This window comes from Rana temporaria, chromosome 1 (assembly GCF_905171775.1).
Source record: "Rana temporaria chromosome 1, aRanTem1.1, whole genome shotgun sequence".
Classification (NCBI taxonomy): domain Eukaryota; kingdom Metazoa; phylum Chordata; class Amphibia; order Anura; family Ranidae; genus Rana; species Rana temporaria.
The window spans coordinates 406,421,247-406,444,570 of NC_053489.1; the positions used below are offsets into that span (position 1 = coordinate 406,421,247).

Here is a 23,324-nt window from a genome sequence, read left to right on the forward strand (position 1 = left end):
ATTTAATAGACAATCGATGTTCCATGTGGCTCGTTGCAATAGTAGCAGGTCATTTTCCATTGGATTTTATCTTATCAGATATATCATTACTAGCGATTGTTTTTGGATTCTCTCCAGTATTGCACTAATTGATGATGCTTAGTTATGTTACTGCTGAGGTAGAGGTGACAGTCATTTCATTTGCCATGGTTTTGTCTTTCTATTGCAACTGTTGGTATTCTGTCAGCCTTTGTAACTTGCCTGACCTTTGCTAAAAAAAATACTAAAAAACAGGAGTAGAGAAAAGTGCGGTGCAGACATATGACACTCTGCCAAGTGGATGAAATCAGCAATCTGTCCCACAATGTTAACCCCCTGTACAGCAAAACTGGTGGTAATTGGGGAATAATGGTGCCCAGCGGCCAATGAAAAGGAGGCAATGCCTGGTACGTGCTCCGACTGCCCTACTCATAAAGAAAATCTTCAGATACAGAGCAAGCATAGGGGCAATGCCAGTGTCCCAAGACCTAGGTAGCGCTTCACAGCCAACGTAACCAGGACCAAGTTTGGAAAGTGCCCAATATGGAACTTTGTGCCTGAAGGTCACTTACAGGCTAGACCCACAACATCCAACTCCGTGGGATCTGGGTAACGGTGATTGGCAAGATAGCTGCAGATCAGTGGGGAAACCTTCAGCAGCTGTGTTGAAGACAACTCTTTATTGAAGGAAAAAATAAAAATAAAGAAGAAACTGCTAGAAAAATTACAGGTTGGGTTTTACCCAACTTTTTGCTGTGGTCTTGCAAGCTTGCAGTTTGGTAACATTATTTTCTGCTGGCCTGTAAGCTGTTATTTCAGTAGCTTTAAGCCTTGTTATGCCTGTGTGAACCAAGGTTGCCCACCTATTTTTTCTTTATTTTTGTGAAATGCTTTGTTTGTCCACCCTGGTATAATTAACATAAAATGCTGTGTCACTCAGTGGATGCCAAGAAAAACATTTTTGGCAAGTACAAATACCCTGCAACAGTTGAGCTTAGTCCCACCTTTCTCACCAGTGTGCGTGATCTCCAGCCTTCTAGAACAGAGTTTTTATTTATTTCAGGCATTTACAGGTATATAGCTTTGGCAATTTCCATGGCGTTTTACATACTTGTACACTAATATTTGTCCCTGTCTTCAAGGAGCTCGTCTAAGATCCCTAGATCACATGCATACATACATGCAAACACAGTAGAGTCAATTAACCCAACAGTAGGCTAGTGTATAGGAATCTCAAGTACCCATAGGAAACACACCCAAGGCAATTCAGGCCAAACACACAAAGTAGAAGCTACCTTTAGTGAAAGCTGTGTCAACATTAACAGATTTTTGTTTGTAGGAAAAAAGTCTATATTGGTCTGACCTCCTCATGGCACAGTTAAATGGGTTTTCCACCTTTTTTTAAGTTTATTAAAAGTCAGCAGCTACAAAAAGTGTAGCTGCTGGCTTTTAATAAACTGACACTTACCTGCTCCACGGCTCCAGCGACGTGCTGGCCGGGGCTCCGCTCCCCCACCCCCCCTTTGCCGGCCGGCGTCTTCATTCTTAGTGTGGGCACCCGGCAGTGACAGCTTTCGGCTTCACGGCCGGGCACCCACTGCGCATGCACGAGCGGCGCCGTCCGATTGGACAGGCGCTCGCCTACAGGGAGGAGCTGTGAAAAGGCAATTAAGCTAATCGCCTTTCCAGCCCCTCGGCGGAAGGAGGAAGTGGGACAGAAAGTCCCCTTCTCCTGAAGCCCCCACTCCCCCCCCCCCCAAAAAAAATTACATGCCAAATGTGGCATGTAAGGGGGCGAGGAGTGGTGGGTTAAGCACAAGTTCAATTTTTAGGTGGAACTCCTCTTTAATGTGATGGACATTCTCCCTAAACAGCGATTTCTTGTGTGTAGAATGACATGTTTTGAATGCATAATTTCTTAATGCAAAAAGTGTTCTTTTCTTCACAAGTTACCTTTTTACTTTCTGTTAGGGTACAGTTTGCTCAAAATGTAAAAATCAATAAACACACACACACACACACACACACACACACACGCTCAACTTTTGCAGGATTTTGGTACTTACCATAAAATGTTTTTCTTGGCATTCACGTATTGACACAGCATTTTATATTAAAAGGTACAGCCAAAGCTAGTCTTTGGTGCTAGGGAGGTCTTTATTAGTGAACGTGTTGCTTTGCATGGGCCAAAGCACAAATTCACTTTAAAAAGGTAATCTTTATTTAAAAAAATAAATGCACACATTTTTGCAGGTTTTCCTTTTTTTCTGCAGTACTGCATCCACACACTCTTCCCTCTAGCTTTCTGCCCGTACCTCTGCACAGGCTTTCAGTTTGAAAGCTGCAGGAAGTGTGAATGGACTACGAAGGCGCTCGTCGGAACGCTTACAGTCCATTAAAACTACAAGCATGTCTGCTGTCGTGGAAGATGGGAACTGCAGTTTATTCATTCACATATATACCGCTGTGAATGAATGACATGACAGGAAAGGGGGGGGGGGGGGGGTTAAGTGGAGGTGTTGAACATGTTACACCCTTAATAAAATATGTAAGGTGTTCAAAAGGTGAATTCAATTCTTACAGAAAACCTAAGAGCGGTGCATCAAAAAATCCTGGAATAATCAGTAAAAATATCAGGAAACAAAAAGGACTTACCCATGCGCCTGAAAGATGGGGAATCTTTTCTCTGGTACACTATCCAGCATTTCCTGCATTCCACACACACAGTACTCCATGACCATATACGTATATTAAAAATTAAGGATCAACATAGTTTCAAAGTATTCAATGCAAGAACTTTTAGAATTGTTGTTGTCTCAGCTGTATTTTCCTTCCAATATTTAGCTCTAAACAACAGATTACTGCAGCACACATTGCATAGTCTCAAACTAATCTTATACCACTTTGATCAGCTCATTCTCCACAGTTACAGCCTTTTGTACCACCTGCCCCATCCTATTAGATTGTAAGCTCTTCTGAGCAGGGTCCACTTAATCCTCTTGTATTTTATTGTATTATAACTGTATTGTCTCCCTTTTATATTGTAAAGCGCTGTGTAAAGTATTGGCGCTATATAAATCCAACAACACATCTGTGTATAGCTGCTATACTGTATAAAAAAACAAAACAAGCATACTGTCAATACCTTTTTTTCTAGTCTTGAAAAGAAAGTGCAGAAGCAGCACATGTCTGAGGGACTGTGGCATGGTTTAGCTGTGAGGAAGTGAACCTGGTTTTACTGAGCACTTGCAGTCATTGCAATACCCCTGAAGCAGACAAGAACCCCCATACCCTAGTGTGGGACTGGTATAGTTGTGGTGAGTCATTCTTGCGTTTTCCCATTATACCAGAGATAGAGACTATTTTGCGTTTGCTGAAGAAAGAAGTTTTTGGGTTTCGGTTTCAGTTTTTGTATATATATATATATATATATATATATATATATATATATATATATATATATATATATATATATATATATATATATATATAGATATATATATATAGATATATAGATAGAGATATATATATATATATATATAAATAATTTAGAACTCTGGATCCCCTCCAGCTGCCAATTAAATATAAAAAAACACACACCTATAGGTTTTGGTTTAGGGGAGTTGTCTTCACTAGGAAAGAGCAGAAAATAGAGGGAATATGTAAAAAGAACAGATTTTAAATTGAAGGTAAACCATCTCTGACCTGAGATGAGATTCGGGTTATCTGTAAAAACGTAGAAGAAGTTTTAAGATGGACAAGATTTCTTCTCAGCAAACAGGACACAATCTGGCAGAGCTTACTCTAGTGGAGCAGCCAGGAAAAATATAGCACAACCACTATACAGCACTTGTGATCATAAGGGGACTTTCCCCAGCTTTTGTATGGCTAAAGACAGTCACAGATGGAAGTCTGATGCATACTGTCATTTATAGTCCAAGGCTAGCTTTTTGTAAATGATTTCTCCGCAGCAATGTCCCGTCGCGGCCGCTGATAGGCTGAGCGCACTATGAGTCACCGACACGCAGGAAGCGGAAGAGACCGGGACGGCGATATCGGAACAACGGGGGATCGTAGGCAGGTAAGTGAAAGTTTATTTTGTATAGTTTTACAGCCCGGGCACAGCGGGGGTTAAAAGTTTTAGGTCAGAGAACTCCTTTAACCATTTTAAAAATGCCCAAGGCACATGTACTGCAGCGAGACGGCGTGAAATAACGTACATGTACGTTGTTTCTGTAATAGATAAAGGGCTCTCGCGCACCGCCGCTCGAGAGACGATGAGCATGCCCAGGGGCCACGACGTCTGCCGGCCACCCGTGATTGATCTTCAAAGAGGCAGAATGGGGATCTGCCTATGTAAACAAGTCCATCCCCCCGACAGTTAGAAAGCACCTCCCTGGGGAACACTTAACCCTTTGATCACCCTGTTAACCCCTTCCCCGTCAGTGCCATTTATACAGTGATCAGTGCCTTTTTATAGCACGGATCACTATTTGTGTCACTGGTCACCAAAGAGTGTCGCTTAGTCAGATTTGTCTACCGCAATCCCGTTAAAAATCGCTGATCTCCTTCATTACTTGTAAAAATGAAAAATAAATAAAAGCCCTTAAATCTTTCGCCTATTTCGTAGTCGCTATAACTTTAGCGCAAACCAAATATACGCTTATTGGGATAAATAAAAAGTAAAAAAAAAAAATATATATATATTTTCGTCAGTTTAGGCCAGTATGTATTTTTCTCCATATTTTTGGTAAGAAAATCCCAATGACCGTATATTGATTGGTTTTAGTAAAAACTGTATTATAGCAAAAAGAAAAAAATAGTTAATTTTTTATTCAAAATTGACGCTCTAATTTTGTTTATAGTGCAAATAAAAACCGCAGATGTGAGCAAATACCACAACATCAGTTTTATTTGGGTACAGCATTGCATGTCTGCGCAATTGTCGGTTAAAGTAACGCAGTGCCGTATCACAAAAAAGGGCCTCGTCGTTAAGGGGGGTAAATCCTGCCGGGGCTTAAGTGGTTAAACATGCATTTGCATATTGGCCAGAGCTCAGACACCAATTTTGTTTCAGGAGCAAATGGGCATTTAAAAAAGAAGAAAAAAAAAACGGGCCCAACTGATAATTACTTCAGTGCGCAGATCCCCTGCTGAAGTGTTTTGACATTCGTGGCCCTCCAGTTTGTGGCCGGCGGAGACATGACAACTCCATTGTCCATTTACATCACTTTTAGGCTCGCAATAACGGAAAAGGATGCAGTCTTTTTTTTTCCAGCACCTGGACAAACTCAGAGGTAGACGGGTGTAAACAGACACAAGGCCGGTAACACCTGCCTGTCCATAGGGCTTTCAATCAGGTTCACCTAAAAAATGGACAGCCAGGCCTGATCAGAACGTCCATGTGAAAGGGGCCTTAGGAGTGTGTAATTTTACAGTACTTACAGACATTGTGACTGATTCAATCTGGCCTAAAAGCAGTCAGTCAATGACCATGGGCTGTAAATGGGTATTTTTAGAAAACGCAGCTCTGAATCTCAAAAGGAAAGTGAACTCTGCTTTTAAGCCTGTTTTACATGGCTTCAGCTTGTACAATAGTATGAACAGTAAAAACTTTTATGAAACTTTTAGCAAGCTTTGAGCCTCTTTCTCCAAATTTTAAAGCGCCCTTTAACTCGTGTTTGAAAATGTTATACACAGCTCCTAAAGGGAGTGCCGATTATCACTTTAAACAAGCTTCAGCAGGCTTTCAACAAACTTCAAGTGGTGCTGAAACCTGCCAACAGATTGTCCCCTAACCAATCAGCACTCCCTTTAAGATCTGTGTAGAACATTCCTCAACTGGAGCTAAAGGGTGCTTTAAAAGCTTCACCAAAGCTTGCTGAAAGCTCTGCAAATGCTGTTCACACTGCCCTTATACAGGCTGAAGCCTGTGTCTAACAAGCCTTAGTGACCACAAGTAAATACAGTTCCAATTAGAACAGTTGATTGTGTAAGGCACAAATCAAGAGGAATGCTTGCAATAACTGGGCACGGCACCCTTGAGGTGGAAATGAATACCTCTTCACATCAGAGGTTTTCACTAAACACATACAAAGACCTTCCTAAGGCTGTACAAGTTGGTTATATCCTTGCTTCTGGTCAAAATACCGCATAGACACCACTATTAAGAAAGAAAGAAAAGAAAAAGAAAAAGAAAAAAAAGCTCCTTTCTTTCCCCCTTTTTCTAACAGTTGAGCAGAAAAAGACCAAGCCTATCTGTCTGACATTATCAGGGAGATAGTTCTCCATTCTATGGTCATTCTTGGTCCGAGTTTGCTTGAGACACAAGTATATCAAATCATTACTATAGTCATTCTCCAGTTGAGCTAGTCAAACCTAAACAGCTTTTACAAGGAAAGAAACCACAAACATAAGCTGGCACCAAATTCATTATCTACAGGAAACGGACACTGAGAAGGATATATCTTTTGCTTTTCTTCATTGTATAAAACATCTACCAGCTGGATCACATTGCGATGCCTCAAGCGCCTCAGTAGCTGAATTTCTCTGAAAAAAAAAAAAATAGCAGTATTATCATATTAGATAGAAGCAAAGTACACAAGAGAGACAGGATGTTAAAACATACAAAAGACAGCAGGAAGTGATGATTGTTAACACCTTTGTTTTATAAAAATATAAATATATTATTTTTTTAGGTTTACAAAAAAATTCTTACACATTTTTGAAGCAACATTAATAGAACATACATATGAAAAGTATTCAATTTGTTTACATTGCAAATGTGTGCTCTTGTATTCAGATGGTAATTTTATAATTTAGGGGTACCCATCCAGTGGCCCGCTGAGCCCTCCGATGTGGCCTGTGCCCTCCTGCTCTGGGATGGCAGGTTGGCAAGTCCAGATCGCAGGTTGCCGAGCCGCCATCCAAGAGCATCAGTGTTGTGAATGAATATGGCAGTAGAGGAGGCAAGTAGCTGCAGAGCAGAGCCGAATAAGCAGATGCTTCCTGTATAGCGCCTTGGACAGCAACAGCCAGCGGGCGATACCTGAATGGAAAACGGTTATTAAAAGGGCACGTTTATTACCAACGTCACAAACATATTATATATCACACACACACACAGGGTTTGACAAACTTGCTTGGAATCTAGGAGCTAAAAAAGTTGGGAGCCAGAAAACGTGCCCCGTCTCGCCGAGCTCGTGCGCAGAAGAGAACGCATATGTGAGTAGTGCCCGCATATGTAAATGGTGTTCAAACCACACGTGTGAGGTATCTCCGCGATTGGTAGAGCGAGAGCAATAATTATAGCCCTAGACCTCCTCTGTAACTCATAACATGTAACCTGGAGAATTTTTTTAAACGTCGCCTATGGAGATTTTAAAGGGTAAAATGTTGTCCCTATTCCTCGAGCGGACGCAATTTTGAAGCGTGACATGTTGGGTATCAATTTATTCGGTGTAACATTAGCTTTCACAATATAAAAAAAAATTGGGCTAACATTACTGTTGTCTTATTTGTTTAATTAAAAAGCGCTTGCAAGACCGCTGCGCAAATTCGGTGTGACAGAAATTATTGCAACGACCGCTATTTTATTCTCAATGGTGTTAGAATATAAAAAAATTATATATATATATATATATATATATATATATATATATATATATATATATATATATATATATATATATATATATATATATATTATACATACACACACACACACACACACACACACACACATACATACATACATACATACATACATACACACACACACACACATACACGTATGTATGGGGTTAGCTCGGTAGCGGGGTGTGTGACCCCTTGGATGGGTTCACTACACACTGAACGATACAGAGAAACAGCCAAAGACGGTTGAAAACAAAAAAATTGGTTTATTCTTCCATCTTGCTGGAAACAAGTGCAAGCATCCAAACAGCATAAACAAAATCAAACATAAAATAAACCCTGGCCACTTGGGGCGTCTACCTTCACCACACAGGAACCTATATATGGAGTCTGGCACAGCCTACTGCTGAGCAGACACTGCTGGTCATACAGCAGAAAAACAAATAGTCTTTTTGATTTTTATCACACAGAAAAAGCAACAACACCTCACCTCTCCTTCACTCAAAAAGCCTCAGGATGCAGCAATCAGTAGTAATCCTCTGGATTACTTAGAGGCCTTAATTGCCTCATTCTGAACAGCTGAAGTTTTTCAACGAACACCTGCAGATTGCTTGCACTGAGCCTACCTGTGCACCACACCTGCAGGATATAATAGAAGTCTATGGCAAAGTGCTGCTACCCAGGAAAGTCAAATGTGCACTGCGTTGCACCCGAGGTGTTGGTAAACACCCACCTACAGCCAATCCGATATAAAAAAAATAAAAAAAACATAGAAGTGGGATCCGTCTCCTTCCATCTGGGCAGATCGAGTTGGAGGGCCCATAGAGTAAAGCGGGCTGTGTCGGTTTCCGCTCTGCATATATCTGCCCACTCCACGACTGGTTACCAAGCTGCTTAAGTGGCCCTTTGCCCAAAAGGTTGGGCACCCATTATAGATCACATGACTAAGCGACACTCCAAATAACCATCATCATGAAATAATGGAAAGAAAAATAAAATGTAAAAAAAAAAAGTGAAAAACTTTAAGATACTAATGCGAATTGTAGTGTATGAGATTATAAAATTGCACCTGAACTGGACTGAAATTGCACAGAACTCTTTTCAAATCACACAATGGCTGCCTGCACATGTGAACAGGCTGTAAAAACTCACTGAAAACTGATGCCTCTGCAAGTGAAATCTGTGCAGATTTCATGCATGTATGGTGTGAACGAGCCCATAAACTGTCAGGTTACACTAAAAATAGTAATTGGTATCGGCAAGTACTTGAGTAGAACTATCGGTACTCGTACTTCGTTGTAAACTGGTAATCGGTGCATCCCTATTTTACAGTGTTTCAACCAGTAAAGGAGAGCACCGCTCAATTAGGGAATGCGATTAGGCTGTCCATGTAAGCCCCAGTTCACATATGTGGTGCGGGAAACAGTGACTCAAGAGTTTTCCGCACTGCATTGAAATTGCACTCCGTTCACGCGATCTGCCACCGGTATCAATGTTAAAATTAGGATACCCAAAAACAGGTCTCAAAATGCAGTGCAATTGCAAAAATCGAATCGCATGGGTGTTTGAAGATTCCGGCGTAGCAAAGAAAAAAAAAAAAAAAAAAGTCTGCACCTTTTCGTGCAGGGCCAATTAAGTCCATACAAAATGAATGGGCTCAAATCGAAGTGCAAAGAATCAAATCCTTTTTCTCAAATAACTTTTTATTGAATAGAAAAAAAATTAGGTTGCATACAGTATACAAGAACATATGACACAGCATAAGGGTAGACAGGATAATAAGGCACGCGTCTGCCTGTGTGACATGTATTTAAGTAATAAGTAACACAGGTGAATCAAATCCTTTTTGAATACGAATGTAGTGCCATTTCTTATCCAAATCAAATGCAGCGTCTCGCACAGCACAAGTGTAAACCGAGGCCAACAGTTCAAAAACTTTCCAACATAGACTTAAAAAGCAATACAAATCTGACAGAGGTCATGTCCTTGTCCAATCTACTGGAATATTGTGGTTATTGCCATCTGTCTCAATGTCCTTCTGACATGCAATCAAATGTGAGGGGACATCTCCCAAACAAGGATACAAAATAAGAATAGAAGGCAATAAAAAGATGGCAGGGGTTCTAACCTATCCTCGCACTATTAAAACAAGAATTGTGAAGCAAACAAATAGGACAAAATAACAGAAGAGGTCAATGTGCATAACTATTCACCCCCCTAAAGTCAATACTTTGTAGAGCCACCTTTTGCGGCTATCACGGCTCCAAGTCACTTTGGACAAGTCTTTAGGAGCTTGCCACATCTTACCCCTTGGATTTATGCCCATTCTTCCTTGAAAAACTGCTTCAGCTCTTTCAAGTTGGATGGTTTGTGCGTGCGAACAGCAATCCAAGTCTGACCACAGATTTTCTATTGGATTGAGGTCTGGGCTTTGACTAGGCCATTCCAACACATTTACATTTCCCTTTAAACCACTCAAGTGTTGCTTTAGCAGTGTGTTTGAGGTCATTGTCCTGCTGGAAGATGAACCTCCATCCTAGCCTCAAATCACACACAGAGTGGTACAGGTTTTGCTCAAGAATATCCCTGTATTTAGTTAGCACCATCCATCTTTCCCTCAACTCTGATCAGTTTACCAGTCCCGACTGCTGAAAAACATCCCCACGGCATGATGCTGCCACCACCATGTTTCACTGTGGGGATGGTGTTCTTTGGGTGTTGGTTTTCTTTGATGGCCAAAAAGTAAAATTTTAGTCTCAGACCAGAGCACCTTCCTCCATTAATTTTGGGAGTCTCCAACATGCCTTTTTGTAAACTCAAAAACGTGCCATTTTGTTTTTTTTGCTGAAAGTAATGGCTTTCTTCTGGCCACTCTGCCATAAAGCCCAACTCTATGAAGCGTACGGCCTATTTTCGTCCTATGTACCGAGTCTCTGCTGTGGCCCTCTGCAGCTCCTCCAGGGTTACCTTAGGTCTCTGTGCTGCCTCTCTGATTAATGCCCTCCTTGCTTTATGGTGTGCGGCTGTTTCTTGGCAGGTTTGCCATTTGGTTATGATAGATTTGATGGTGCTCCTAGGGATTAAAGATCTGGATAGAGATATATATATATATATATATATACACATATATATATATACACACACATACACATACACACTTATATATATAGTATATGTATGTTATAACCTAACCCTGACTTGTACTTCTCAACAACATTGTCCCTTACTTGTTTGGAGAGTTCCTTGGTCTTCGTGGCAGTGTTTGGTTAGTAGTGCCTCTTGCTTAGGTGTTGCAGCCTCTGGGGCCTTTCAAAAAAGGTGTGTATGGCCCCTTTCACATGTGCGGATCCGTTTTTAGGCTTCCGTTTTCACTTGCTCAGCGGGGATCAACGGATGATGAGTCCGTCTCTGCACACTGTGCAGAAATGGCCCAGTCAGATCTCTGCTCTCCTCTATGGGGGATGAAAACGGACAGACAGTTCTGATCCACCAGACGGATGCAAAATAGGGTTTGCATCCATCACACTTTAGTGGAGAGGACCGGATCAGGGCTGATAGGCGTCAGCGGACGTGTCACCGCTGATATCCGATGCTCCGCTCAGGTCCGCCTGATAAAACGGACATGTGGATCTGAATGGTCGGCACATGTGAAAGGGGTCTTAATGTAATGATAGATCATTTAACACTTGGATTGCACACAGGTGGTCATCATTTCACTAAATGATGTGACTTCTGAAGGTAATTGGTTGCACCAGAGCTTTTTATGGGCTTCATAAAAAAGGGGGTGAATACATGCGCACATGCCAATTATGATATTTTTTTTTTTTTTATGTATATATTTTTCTAATTTTACTTCACCAACTTAGACTATTGTGTTCTGATCCATTCAGATTAAAAAAACATTGACTTAAAGTCTGTAATGTAACAAAATAGGTAAAAAGCCAAGGGGGGTGAATACTTTTGCAAGGCACTGTATCCTTCTTTCATAAAAATTGTCATGGAGTAGAGCAGAGTTAAAAGATTTACATAATCTGAATGCATGACAGAAATTCAACAATGAATGTTAAACTATTATGACATCTCCACTATCAAAAAGATATGCAGCTTTGCTGAAACCCAAAACAGAATCCAGTTCCTACATGTTAAATGTCATTTACATTTTTTAACGTGAGGACTTGCACAGACATGATAGGAGTATCCATCTGTTTGCCATAGAGATGAATGGAGGCCCACACACAGCCGTTTAATTCTGCACAGGGAATGTCCTAACCATAAATAAATAAAAATATTATAATATATATATATATATATATATATATATATATATGAAAATATCTCCTAAAACGTGAGCCATTTAGGAGATAATTTACCTTGTAGTGCGCTGATGTCATTGGCGCATGCACTGTGAAGAAACGGACCTCTGTGCCGTTTCTTCACTCGCAAGTGCCGTGACTGACGGCTTCACGCATGTATGACAGTGGCAGTGACGTCAAGCGGCTCTGGCCAGTTACAAAGCCGGAGTGCCGGAGGGAAGACGGGCGAAGATGGATGTTGCCACCAGTGAGGACATCGCAGGCTTTGTTTGCGGGCAAGTGCCACATAATGGTCTAGTATGTAATGCATAGTAACCCATTATGCTTTTACTTTGCAGGGGAAATAAAACCCATCAGGGTTTACTTCCTCTTTAAAAGGTGGCAATGCTTACTTACTGTATTCTCTGGAGGGCCAGTGCTGTCACCATGGGACGAGGAAGTGTTTGAGGACTACAAAACACATCGCCCTCTCTTCTGTAACAGAGTGCGAAAGTAGTCTATAGTACTTGAGAGAGATATCTGCTAACGGATAAAAGCACAGCTGGGACGCGATCTCACTAGATTTCTGGCAGAATTTATTTGCACTTCTCAAACAGATAGAACAAAAACTTTTTGTAGTATATTTAAGGCTTCCTTTACACGAGTGTTTGGCCACATAACCTAGATTCCAGCGCAAAGATTCTTTAGATTGGAATAACAGGGGCATGCAAACAGCAGTGGCCGGTCAAACAATACAATGTATTGACCGGCGGATAGCAGCCATCGCTGCTTGTATGCAACTGCAAACCAAGCAGTGACCTGCGGTTAGGGAAAGGTGCCCAATCCTGGAAGCGGCAAGATGCCTCCAGGCTTGGACACCTGTCCCTTAGCACAGGTAACTGCTGGGTGTGCGGTTACGCGTGAACAGCAATGGCTGCTGTAAGCCTATCAAAACTTTGCACAAACTGAGCGTGGCTGCCATTTGCATGCATCTGTCATTCTAGCCATAAGAACCTGCTGAATTATTGCGCTGCAATCCAGCGAAAGAGACAGATTGCTGTACATTCCGTGAATGAAGTGTACATTTTGTACAATTAAAGTGGAGGTTTACCCTAAAAACGTTTTTTTACATTAAAAAGTAAAATAGTAAGGATTACATTACATTACATTTTGGCAGTTTTTTTTTGCTCTGTACTTACCTTTATATCCGGATTTTGTCCAGGGCTTCCGCGTTCTGACGACTTCGAGACTGGGCGTTCCTATCCCTGCCTCAGGCTTCCGATGCTTGCGGGACTGGGCGTTCCTATCCTTTCGTTGGATGATTGACGGCTTGTGAAACAGGTGACCTGTCGCACAGCGAGCGTCACCAGACTTCCGGAAATACCCGAGCTAAGAGTCGGCACTATACGGCGCCTGCGCCCGCCGTGTAGAGCTGACTGCGCAGGCGCCGTATAGTGCCGACTCGCAGCTCGGCTCTTTCCCGACGTCTGGTGACACGCATTGTGCGACAGGTCACCTGTTTCACAAGACGTCAATCATCGAACGGAAGGATAGGAACGCCCAGTCACGCAGTCATCGGAACCCGGAAGCCCTGGACAACATCAGGATATAAAAAAGGTATGTACCGAGAAAAAAAAAATGCCGAAATGTAATGTCCTTAGTATACTGGCTCTGCCAGATGCAATTCAAATGTTTTATTTTTTTTGGGTGAACCCCCCGCTTTAAAGTTGGAACAAATGAAAAAGAAAAAAAAGAAAAAAAGGGGCCCGTTTTGCCGCGAATTTCACAGCGTTTTACCGCGTTTGCGTTTATAAGCGTTTAGTTAAGAATCATTATAAGACCCTCCCCAAGCTCAAAAAACAGTATTTAACCATTTCAGCCATTTTGAGAGACCAGAGTGAGTAGCAGCTGAGAGAGCAGCAGTGTACTTATATTTAGCGTGTCACTTGTCACATCACCTGCCACAAGCTGCGGATTGTCCACTTGCCACGTTACCTGGCCACGTCACCTGCCACAAATTGTGGATTGTCCACTTGCCACGTCACCTGGCCGCGTCACCTGCCATGTCTCCTGTTCACATTACCTGGCCATAAGTTGTGGATTGTCCACGTCACTTGCCACATCACCTGGCCACAAGTTGTGGATTGTTCACTGGCCATGTCACCTGCCACGTCAACTGGCCACATCACCTGTCACAAGTTGTGGAATGTCCACTTGCCATGTCACCTGGCCACGTCACCTGCCACAAGTTGTGGACTATCCACTTGCCAAATCACCTGGTCACGTCACCTGCCACAAGTTGTAGATTGTCCACTTGCCACGTCACCTGGCTACGTCACCTGGCCGCGTCACCTGGCCACAAGTTGTGGATTGTCCACTGGCTACGTCACCTGGCCACAAGTTGTGGATTGTCCACCTGCCACAAGTTGTGGATTGTCCACTGGCCACGTCACCTTCCACAAGTTGTGGGTTGTCCACAATGCAATGCAAGCAATTACAGTTTTTTTTTTTCATGTTTATTTAATGGTTTTTCATCATTTGCCATCATTGAGATTTTCAATGTAAAAAAATAGGTCACCTTTAAAAATGCCTATAAACAAAATTGCGGCAAAACGCTGGTACCGCGTTTCGCGTCTGAACCCATTTTTTTGCTTCTGAAAAAACGAGGATAAACGCAACTGCCGAAAAACGCTGAAAAACCTGACTGTGTTCATGGACACATAGGATAACATTGAATGTGTTCAGGGGCAGTTGAAAAAGCTGTCCAACTGCCTCTAAACACGTGTTTACCAGCATTTACCCGCGTCTCGTGTGCATGGGGCCTAAAGGGTAACTAAAAACATATATGCAACATTGTATCGCTCACCAATCACTGAATTTGCTTGCTGTATTAGTTTCCTGTTTTTCAGGCTTTTAAATCCTTTTTTTAATCTGTTGACACCTGTTTTAGGGAGCAACAATGCCACCCTTGGACAGCAGCATTGTCAATCAGTGGACATGGTGGTGTTGGGTAGACTAGTAGATTTAGATGGCTTTGACTAACAATTTAAAGCCCAACTCCATCCAACACGTTTTAAGCAGTTACAGCAATATTTTTATTTCTTTGGGATAAAGGTTTTATATATGTGAATAAAAGATCAATATTGTAAGGCCCCCTGTCAGTTATAAATAGATGGTCTCAACCCTCTGACACTTTTGCTGGACAGCTTGGTCTGTTTAAAAAAAAAAAATGGAAAAAAAACAACAGACATACAGGAGCGCTTACCCCATATTTACATTTGTAGGGCTCCTTCACACATGCTTTGCTCTCTAAAGAACGATTCGCACGCGGATCGCTCTTCAGAGAGCATTTGACAAGCGGTGAGCAGGAGTTGTAGCGCCTTGATCACTCCACTTGAACGGTTAAGAGACGATTGCAGAGTGGCCCCATTCACTTGAAAATGACAGAGGGGTATATTTTCTGCTGCAGCATGTGTACAACCCAGCTAAAGAGCAGCAGTTGGGGCAGTAAAAATGCAATTCAATCGTGGGATTTTATTGCCCCTAAACCACTAGTGTGAATGAGCCCTATGTCAGCGAGTCCGAGATCATTTGAAGTGTGACAGTTGCTGTTCAGTCAACTGCTTGGCCCCACAAAATCTCTCATCTCAGGCAGTTAATAGCTGGCAACTGTCGATCACCAGGTGACACTACCATCAAAGCTTTGTTCCAACAAGTAAAGGCAGCCATACACGGTTCGAATTTCGAAAGAATTTTCTTTCGAAAATCGCATGAAAGAATTTTCGTTCGTATTTCGCACCGTTCGTGGGCTGCAACAACAGACGATTTTCGTGCAGCAAGCAAATTTAAGAAATCCGACATGTTGGAAATTTTTAGAAAAACAAACGATTTTCTGATCAATGATGGGAGAATCGTGCGAGAAATGTAATAGAAAAAAAAAAAAAAGCGCATGTGCAAGAAAAGAATATTCCCGGAGAGAAACGAACATTCCCGGCAACATTATATATATTTTGTCGGCCGAATTTCGAAAATCAATGGTGGCATCATTGGATCACAAAAAAAAAAAAAGAACTTTCCGATTTTGAAAAGAAAATTTGTTCGAAATTCGACCGTGTGGCCTGCTTTAGTGTACATCACAGTCTGTCTGAAAGACCCCACCCCCCTATTGCGTTTGACCAAATAGGGGGTAATCTCAGTGACTAAACTCAATTAGAGTAAAATGCGTTTAGAAGCAGGTCTTTCCGGCAGAGACATGAATGTACACTGTCTTGTTGGAATAAAGCTTGGAAGGAAGCAACGTCACTGGTGATCAGCCTGTGTTTAAAATTATGGTGCTTGCATGTGAGAACAGGCTCCAAAGACCTACATTCTAGACGCCCACATGGGGGACAGAATTTAGACAGCAGACTTATAAAGCCTTCTACTGTAATACCAAAATTAATTAAGTGAAATTAAAGTGCCACATCCTTAAAATAGTACATCTAGGAGAGGCTACAAAAGTTTAAACAGGACTTTTAAGGAGCAGCATTTTTTGTCTAAAATTACAAGTTTATTGGCTCAAATTTATAAAATCCTATAACACCATCATCATCATTTCACATAAAAGCGTGTTGTAATATCACAATACAAAGTTTAAAAAAACATAACACTACAGTGATCATTTTCAAAAGTGATGATCTGAAGGCTCAACGCGTTTTCTTGAACTTAATCCACTTCTTCAGGAGCCAATGGTGTAAAGTGAATATAAAAAAAAAAGTCTACAGAATGACCTGCACTCGAAGTACAGCCAAACAAGCTTTAGAAGTCCTATTTTAACTTTTGTAGTCCCTCTAGATCAGTGGTTCTCAACCTGTCTAGTGTCGTGACCCCTTGATAACATTTCCCAAGTTGTGGGGACCCCTAAAAGTAAACATTTTCATAGTGTGGGTTGTCAGCACTCAATGCAAGACAAGTCATTTTAGCGCTCCCTGGGTCCCTTCCACTCATACAGTATTAAAACCCCTTATCGTACATTTCAGGATGTACCACTCTTTCTCTTTTTGTTCTCCTTTCTTTCCGTTTTCTCTCTCTCTATTCCAATTTCTTTCTTCCCCCCCCCCCCCCATCTCTGTCTCTAGCCGTCTTTCTTGTTCTCTTTTATTCTCTCTCCTTTTTTCTTTTCCTCTCCCTTCCATGTAATTCTCTATTTGTATTCTTTCTCTTACTCCTTGGTAGAGGTCGACCGATATGGGTTTTTCTCTGGCCGATGCCGATATTTGGAAATCGGGGCGGCCGATGGCCGATATGTGTTGCCGATTTTTGCGGCCGATATGTGTTGCCGATTTTTGCGGCCGATATTTTAGGCCGATTTTTTTTTTCTCATCAAAAAACCTAGGGTGGAGAGGTGGGGAGGAGATAATTGTTTAGGGTGGAGAGGAGGGGTGCAGCCTGTCAGTGCCACATCAGTGCCCACCAGTGCAGCCCATCATTGCCCACCAGCGCATATCACATCAGTGCCAACCAGTGCGTCACCACATTAGTGCCAGCCAACCAGTGCGTCACCACATTAGTGCCTGCCAACCAGTGCGTCACCACATTAGTGCCTGCCAACCAGTGCGTCACCACATTAGTGCCTGCCAACCAGTGCGTCACCACATTAGTGCCTGCCAACCAGTGCGTCACCACATTAGTGCCAACCAGTGCGTCACCACATTAGTGCCAACCAGTGCGTCACCACATTAGTGCCAACCAGTGCATCACCTCATCAGTGCCAACCAGTGCATCACCTCATCAGTGCCAACCAGTTTCCACCAGTACAGCCCAATGTCAGTCATTTATCAATGCCCACCAGCCTAGCACAAGACTCCATTCATCCCTGACGTGCTGCCCCGCCTCTGCCTACAATCCCCAGAATGCAGAGCGGGCCGGTAACAGCCAATCAGCGGCCGCCGCTGCCGACATCCTCCACTCTGGGAAAAAAAACGGCCCCTGACTGCTGCGCGCCCTGCCTCTGCCTACAAGCACCAGAATGCAGCACGGGCCGGTAACTGACGGCCCTCGCTGCATTCTGGGGTTACAGGCCCGCTGCCGACTTCCTAAAACTAATAAAACTAAAAAAAAAAAAAAAAAAAAAACCAGCAGATAGCAGCGAGCAGGCCCCTCCTCCTCTGGGTGTAAACAGAGGGAAGGGCCGCCACGCTGGGTGTACCAAGATGGCCGCGGCTCCAGAGCTAGGCCGAAGCCGCGGCCTAGCTCCGGAGCCGAGGCACCGCTAACAGCCATGTTAAATATCGGCCTAATTTGGATGAAAATCGGGCCGATTTCTCCAAAACGGCCAAATATCGGCCGATATATCGGCCTGCCGATATTTATCGGTCGACCTCTACTCCTTGGTGGGGGTTGGGGGGAATGGGATCAGTGGCAGTGCTGGCGGGGAGTTGGGATCAGTGGCAGTGCTGGAGGGGAGTTCTGATCAGCCAACTTAGGTTCTCTTCATCAAGGTTATCTGCTGGTCTGAGAACTGTAGTGGGGACTTTTAATGGCAACTATAATCACAGGTAGTGTTACTCACTGTGTCTGTGACTTTGTTATATCTCGTAGCAGTGACACCTATGCTGAAATCAGGAGATCGGGTCTCCTCCAGCCCCTTACACTTCACATTCCTCACCAGTCAGCTGACCTCTAGTCTCTGCCCCTATGCCGTGAACTGAATGGGCGGCTGTAAAGAGGCTGAGTGGTCAGGCCCGTGCTCCAGGGACAGCCCAGCTGGGCGGCCTCAGGGACAGCCCAGCTGGGCGGCCTCAGGGACAGCCCAGCTGGGCGGCCGCAAAAAGGCTGGGAGAGTGGTGCAGGCTTTAGGAACTGCCCAGGATTCGGTGACCCCTGGCAAATCATCATTCAACCCCCGAGGGGGTCCCGACACCCAGGTTGAGAACCACTGCTCTAGATGATAGCCTTCTGCGAAAATAAATCAATCCCTTTTTTTCTAGCAAATATTTAGGCACACTGCACGTGCAGTAGTCACTCTGCCTGCACGAGGACAACCAAACCACAAATCCTTCAAACCCATGATATACCAGCCACTCAACTGTGGAAAGCAGAATACACATCGAGAGATCTCCAATGCCTCCCTTAATCTCAGTCATGTGTCTATGATATACTGTGTTTACAGGCATAATGCAAAAAAAATATTTACAATGGGATGGGCCTGGCATCACAGCTCTCAAACAACAAGGAAACAAAATGCAATGGTAAGATAGTACATTTGTAAAGTTGCTAATAGTCCCTGCATACATTATACCTGATATCCTCTCGGCGATCTTGTGGACGTTTCCATCATAGCTGTGGGCATGTGAAGCCCAGTGCCTGTGTCTTCCTGGTTATTCAGAGAGATGCATGCTGGGTAACCAGCATGCACCTCTCGATCTCGCGCATGCGCAGTAGAACAGCGCTCATAGCGCCGTTAGTTTTGTTGTCATGACAACGTGCGGCAAGGGAGGAACGTCCTGCCCGTTGTTATGACAACACAGATGACAGAATCCAGACCTCTTAATCGCGTAATTTCTTGTATGGAAATAAAGCAATTTTTCGGCCGAGTAAAGCGCACAGACGCCTGGGAAATTATGACACTCATTTCCCCAGGAGGCCAGGCGGCTTAGGAAGGGAAGAAGACCCACCGCGGTCCAGGAACTTGGCAGATTAGCAAATCTGCCTAATAACTGCAATTTGCAGGCAAGAAAACATTTTTAATTTTAACAGTTTAATATTAGGGTGGACCTCCGCTTTAAAAAATACACCTATGATAACAATTATAGACCCTTCATTTCTTTGCACGTGGTCACACTTACAAAATCTGCAGGGGATCAAATTATTATTTTCACCATTGCAGACAAAGCACACCAAACTTTAATGACACATAAGCCACTTGTATTTTGACAGATTTCGCTTGTCCTAGAGTTCAGCTTTAAAGCTGATCTCCACCCTCCCCATGCCTTTTTTTTCCCCCAATGGGTGTAACCATTTCAAACACTCACATGCTCTAATGGTCTCCTGCAGAATCCTCTCAAAAATCTGCCCAGTGCCATCATCTTCTTATGTGAGGTCATTGTGAGGCCTGCTGTGGTTCTTCCAGGTTCAGCTGCAGCATCTCACGATGACATGCCGCTAGACCTGCCCCCTTCTCTGCAGTGTCTCCGTCCCACCGATGATGGCAAACCACAGCCGCTGGAGGTGCTCACAGGGCTGGAGGAGATGTAGAGGCAGGTCCACCCCCAAGGTGACATCACTTCCACCTTATACCCACAGAAGTCCTGGAACTTCTCCAGTCCCGTGAGAACCTCCGGCCGTGGCTCGCTATCATCAGTGGGAGAAGGACACTGCAGATATGGATTTGACTAGATGTTCTAACTCACAAAGTAACTATCAAGTCAAACTGATATCTGCAGTGTCCTTGTGATGCCGATGATAGTAAACCACAGCCGCTGGAGGAGCAGTTTTGCGACTCCTGTGGGTACAAGGTGGAAGGCATGTCACCTTGGGGGTGGACAGCCGGACATCTCCTCCAGGAGCCGTGGCTCGCTATCATTGGTGGGATCGGGGATCTGTGCTGACAGTATGCTCACTGAGCACTCCCAGCACAGTGAACTTGCTGTCAAAGATATCCTCTTGGACCAGTCTTGTCTATATTCACATCACACATGTTCCTGCATTACAGGCTCATCTGTAGCAGGTGCTATAGCGATTACCAGCTGGATCCTGGATATATCACAGATCAGTACAGATATTCACAAGCACACCATGGATCTTCAATTGCAATCCAACTGATAGATCACATGCCTGACAAATGGGCCCTGTGTGGCTCCGAAACTTTGGACCGATTCTTTTGTGATGTGATCTTTCTGCAATAAAAGTTTTGGTCTGCAATTGAAGAGCCATGAAGTGTGCTGGCGAATATGTGTACTGATCCTCTTGGACCAGACGCTCAAGTCGCAGACAGGATCCGCTCCTGATCAGGTGACCACTAACAGTAGTCACATCACTGTCAATTAGGGTTGCCACCTCATCCCTTTAAACCCAAACACATATGAATTGCACAGGTTCTGTGGCTGATTAAGGTGGTAATTAAAGGGGTTGTAAACCATCATGTGGATGCATTAAGGTGAAAAAGCTTCTGTCACTGACCACCACCCCCTCCGTTTTACTCACCTGAGATGCGCTCCTCCCCACTGCCCGTTGTATCGGCTCTTGATTGGATAGATTGACAGCAGAGCAGCCATTGGCTCACACTGCTGTCAATCAAATCCAATTATGCAGGCGATGGGGCCAAGTCGGGCATTCTGCATCTATGGATGCAAATGCTGGACTCGGGAGCGCGCCCACAAGGTAAACCCCCAGGAGAGCGCTTCTCCTAGGGGGTTATACGATGCGGGGGGGGGGGGGGAAGGTCCAAGAACCACCGGGGGACCCCAGAAGTCAAGGACAGGGGCCACTCTGTGCAAAATTAACTGCACATTGGAGGAAAGTTTTAAAAAAATAAATACAAAGCCTTACAATCACTTTTAACTTACTTGGTGCCTTTTCTGCATTCGTTTCAGAACCCGAGACATAATTCATATATGTTCGGGTTTAAAGGGATGAGGTGGCAGCCCTACTGCCAATCCTTCCCAACCGCCAGGTGTTAGGAACTTTTTAGAAGGATGCCAGGGCATGTGCTAAGGGGTTAAATATGGTAACTATTGATGATATACATTGCTTTGGAAAACAAAATAGGATTTGGTTAGCGTTCACATCTGTCAGCAGGCTGATCTGTTTGAGAAAGGCAAAAAAAAAAACAATTAGCCCTTTTGGTAAACACTTACTTCTTAACATTTGCCTCTCCGTTGGGGATCCGACGCAGTTTTTTCTTCTTGAGAATTTTCACAGCACGGCGACACAGCGTATCGGAGTCCAGCATCTCTTTTACCTTGCCGTAGGATCCCTCTCCCAGCAGGTCACCCATCAGGTACTTCCCCACCAACTTTGCCCGTTTCCGTCGCGGTTGGTAGATCACCTCGGTGGAGTCAATGCGGTGAATAAACGTGTCCATCCCCACAGACAAGTCTTCCAAAAACTCCATTTCTTTACACTCCCCCTCATCCATAATGGCTTGACACAAACCTGACCTCTTCAGTAGTGTCACACCCTGAGAAAGCAGCTCAGGGGGTCCCCCAGCCCAAGCTTGCTAACGTCCCAAAATACTCACAAGACACCCCAAAGTCACAGGCCAAGCATCTTCACTCCACTAGGCACCGCTTCCCAAAAGATTCAGCTTGTGATGTCACTGCAGCCAGGAGCCTAAACCAAACAGTGGACGAACCTGTCACTTCTCCCCAGTGACGACAGTGCCACCCGTCCCCTAGTCCAACCGCATAGTGACCTACTGTCCCGGAGGCGCAGCATTTCCCGGGACACGAGCGATTTTTAACGACCAATCCCGCAAATATGTTATCCCGGTTTCTAAACTGTCATGGGCCACCGCGCAGGCGCAGCACTCGATGCACATAGCGCATGTGCGAAGGGCTCAGCTATTCGCGCACGCGCGCCGGGCGAGCTGTAACAAGCCGCAACGCACTCTGCTGTCCGTGATGTGCCCGTACAGAAATAACGTTACAGGTTTAGCGCGGTCGTTAAAATTTGTCGTTAGCCTCAATGCTGTCAACTGTTACCGAGAATGTCGTTGCGGCAGGAATAGTCGTGAATTATCAGGAGAGCAGACAGCCCGGCAGGGGTCCTTCTGTGAGAACGGGGGGCGGAGCCAAGCAGCGTGTATTGTGGGTAGTATGCGGCAGGGGCGGAGCTGGGGGGCTGATAGCGAGGGGATGTGTTGGAGGTTACATAAGAAGTTCACTTTTGGGGGGGAAGCTGGCAATGGCAGAAGGAGCTTCAAAGTGGTTGTAAACCCTTCCATATACTCAGTGAAGGAACCATCTTCAGGTAATACACAGAGATGAAACCAATCCTCTTACATAAGTTGTATATGTTTATCAGCATGCTTCCCTAAGCCCCCTTTCACACTGGGGGTGCGCTGACGGTATAGCGGCACTATACCGCTGGAATTGTGGTATTTAACCCCCGCTAGCGGCGGAAAAAGGGTTAATACCGCCCGCAATGCACCTCTGCAGAGACACATTGCTGGCAGTATTACTGCGGTGTCCCATTGTTTTCAATGGGGAGGAGCGGTAAACGCACCGCTCCAAAGATGCTGCTGGCAGGGCTTTCACATTGAGACTACAGGGCAGGAGTTTTTCAGGCGGTATTTAGGCGCCGTTTTTTGGTTCCTCAGTGTGAAAGGGGTCTAAGTGTTGAATTTATAAGCTTGTCTGAGAATTCAGAAAAAAGGAGAGCTGATTGGAGGGAAGGGAC

At 44.0% G+C, this 23,324-nt stretch overlaps 1 protein-coding gene across 1 annotated transcript in view; it reads right to left on the bottom strand.

Moving 5' to 3' along the window:
• The window catches only part of STK11 (serine/threonine kinase 11), a 75,062-nt gene extending 52,344 nt beyond the window's left edge, over positions 1–22,718 (bottom strand). The window contains exons 1-3 of the mRNA XM_040323890.1: positions 21,782–22,718; positions 6,484–6,567; positions 2,674–2,763 (exon numbers count right to left, since the gene is read on the bottom strand). Of these exons, the coding sequence (XP_040179824.1) occupies positions 2,674–2,763; positions 6,484–6,567; positions 21,782–22,062 (455 nt within the window). The 5' untranslated portion in view covers positions 22,063–22,718. The remainder of the gene's footprint in view (positions 1–2,673; positions 2,764–6,483; positions 6,568–21,781) is intronic.
• Positions 22,719–23,324: the final 606 nt, after the last annotated feature.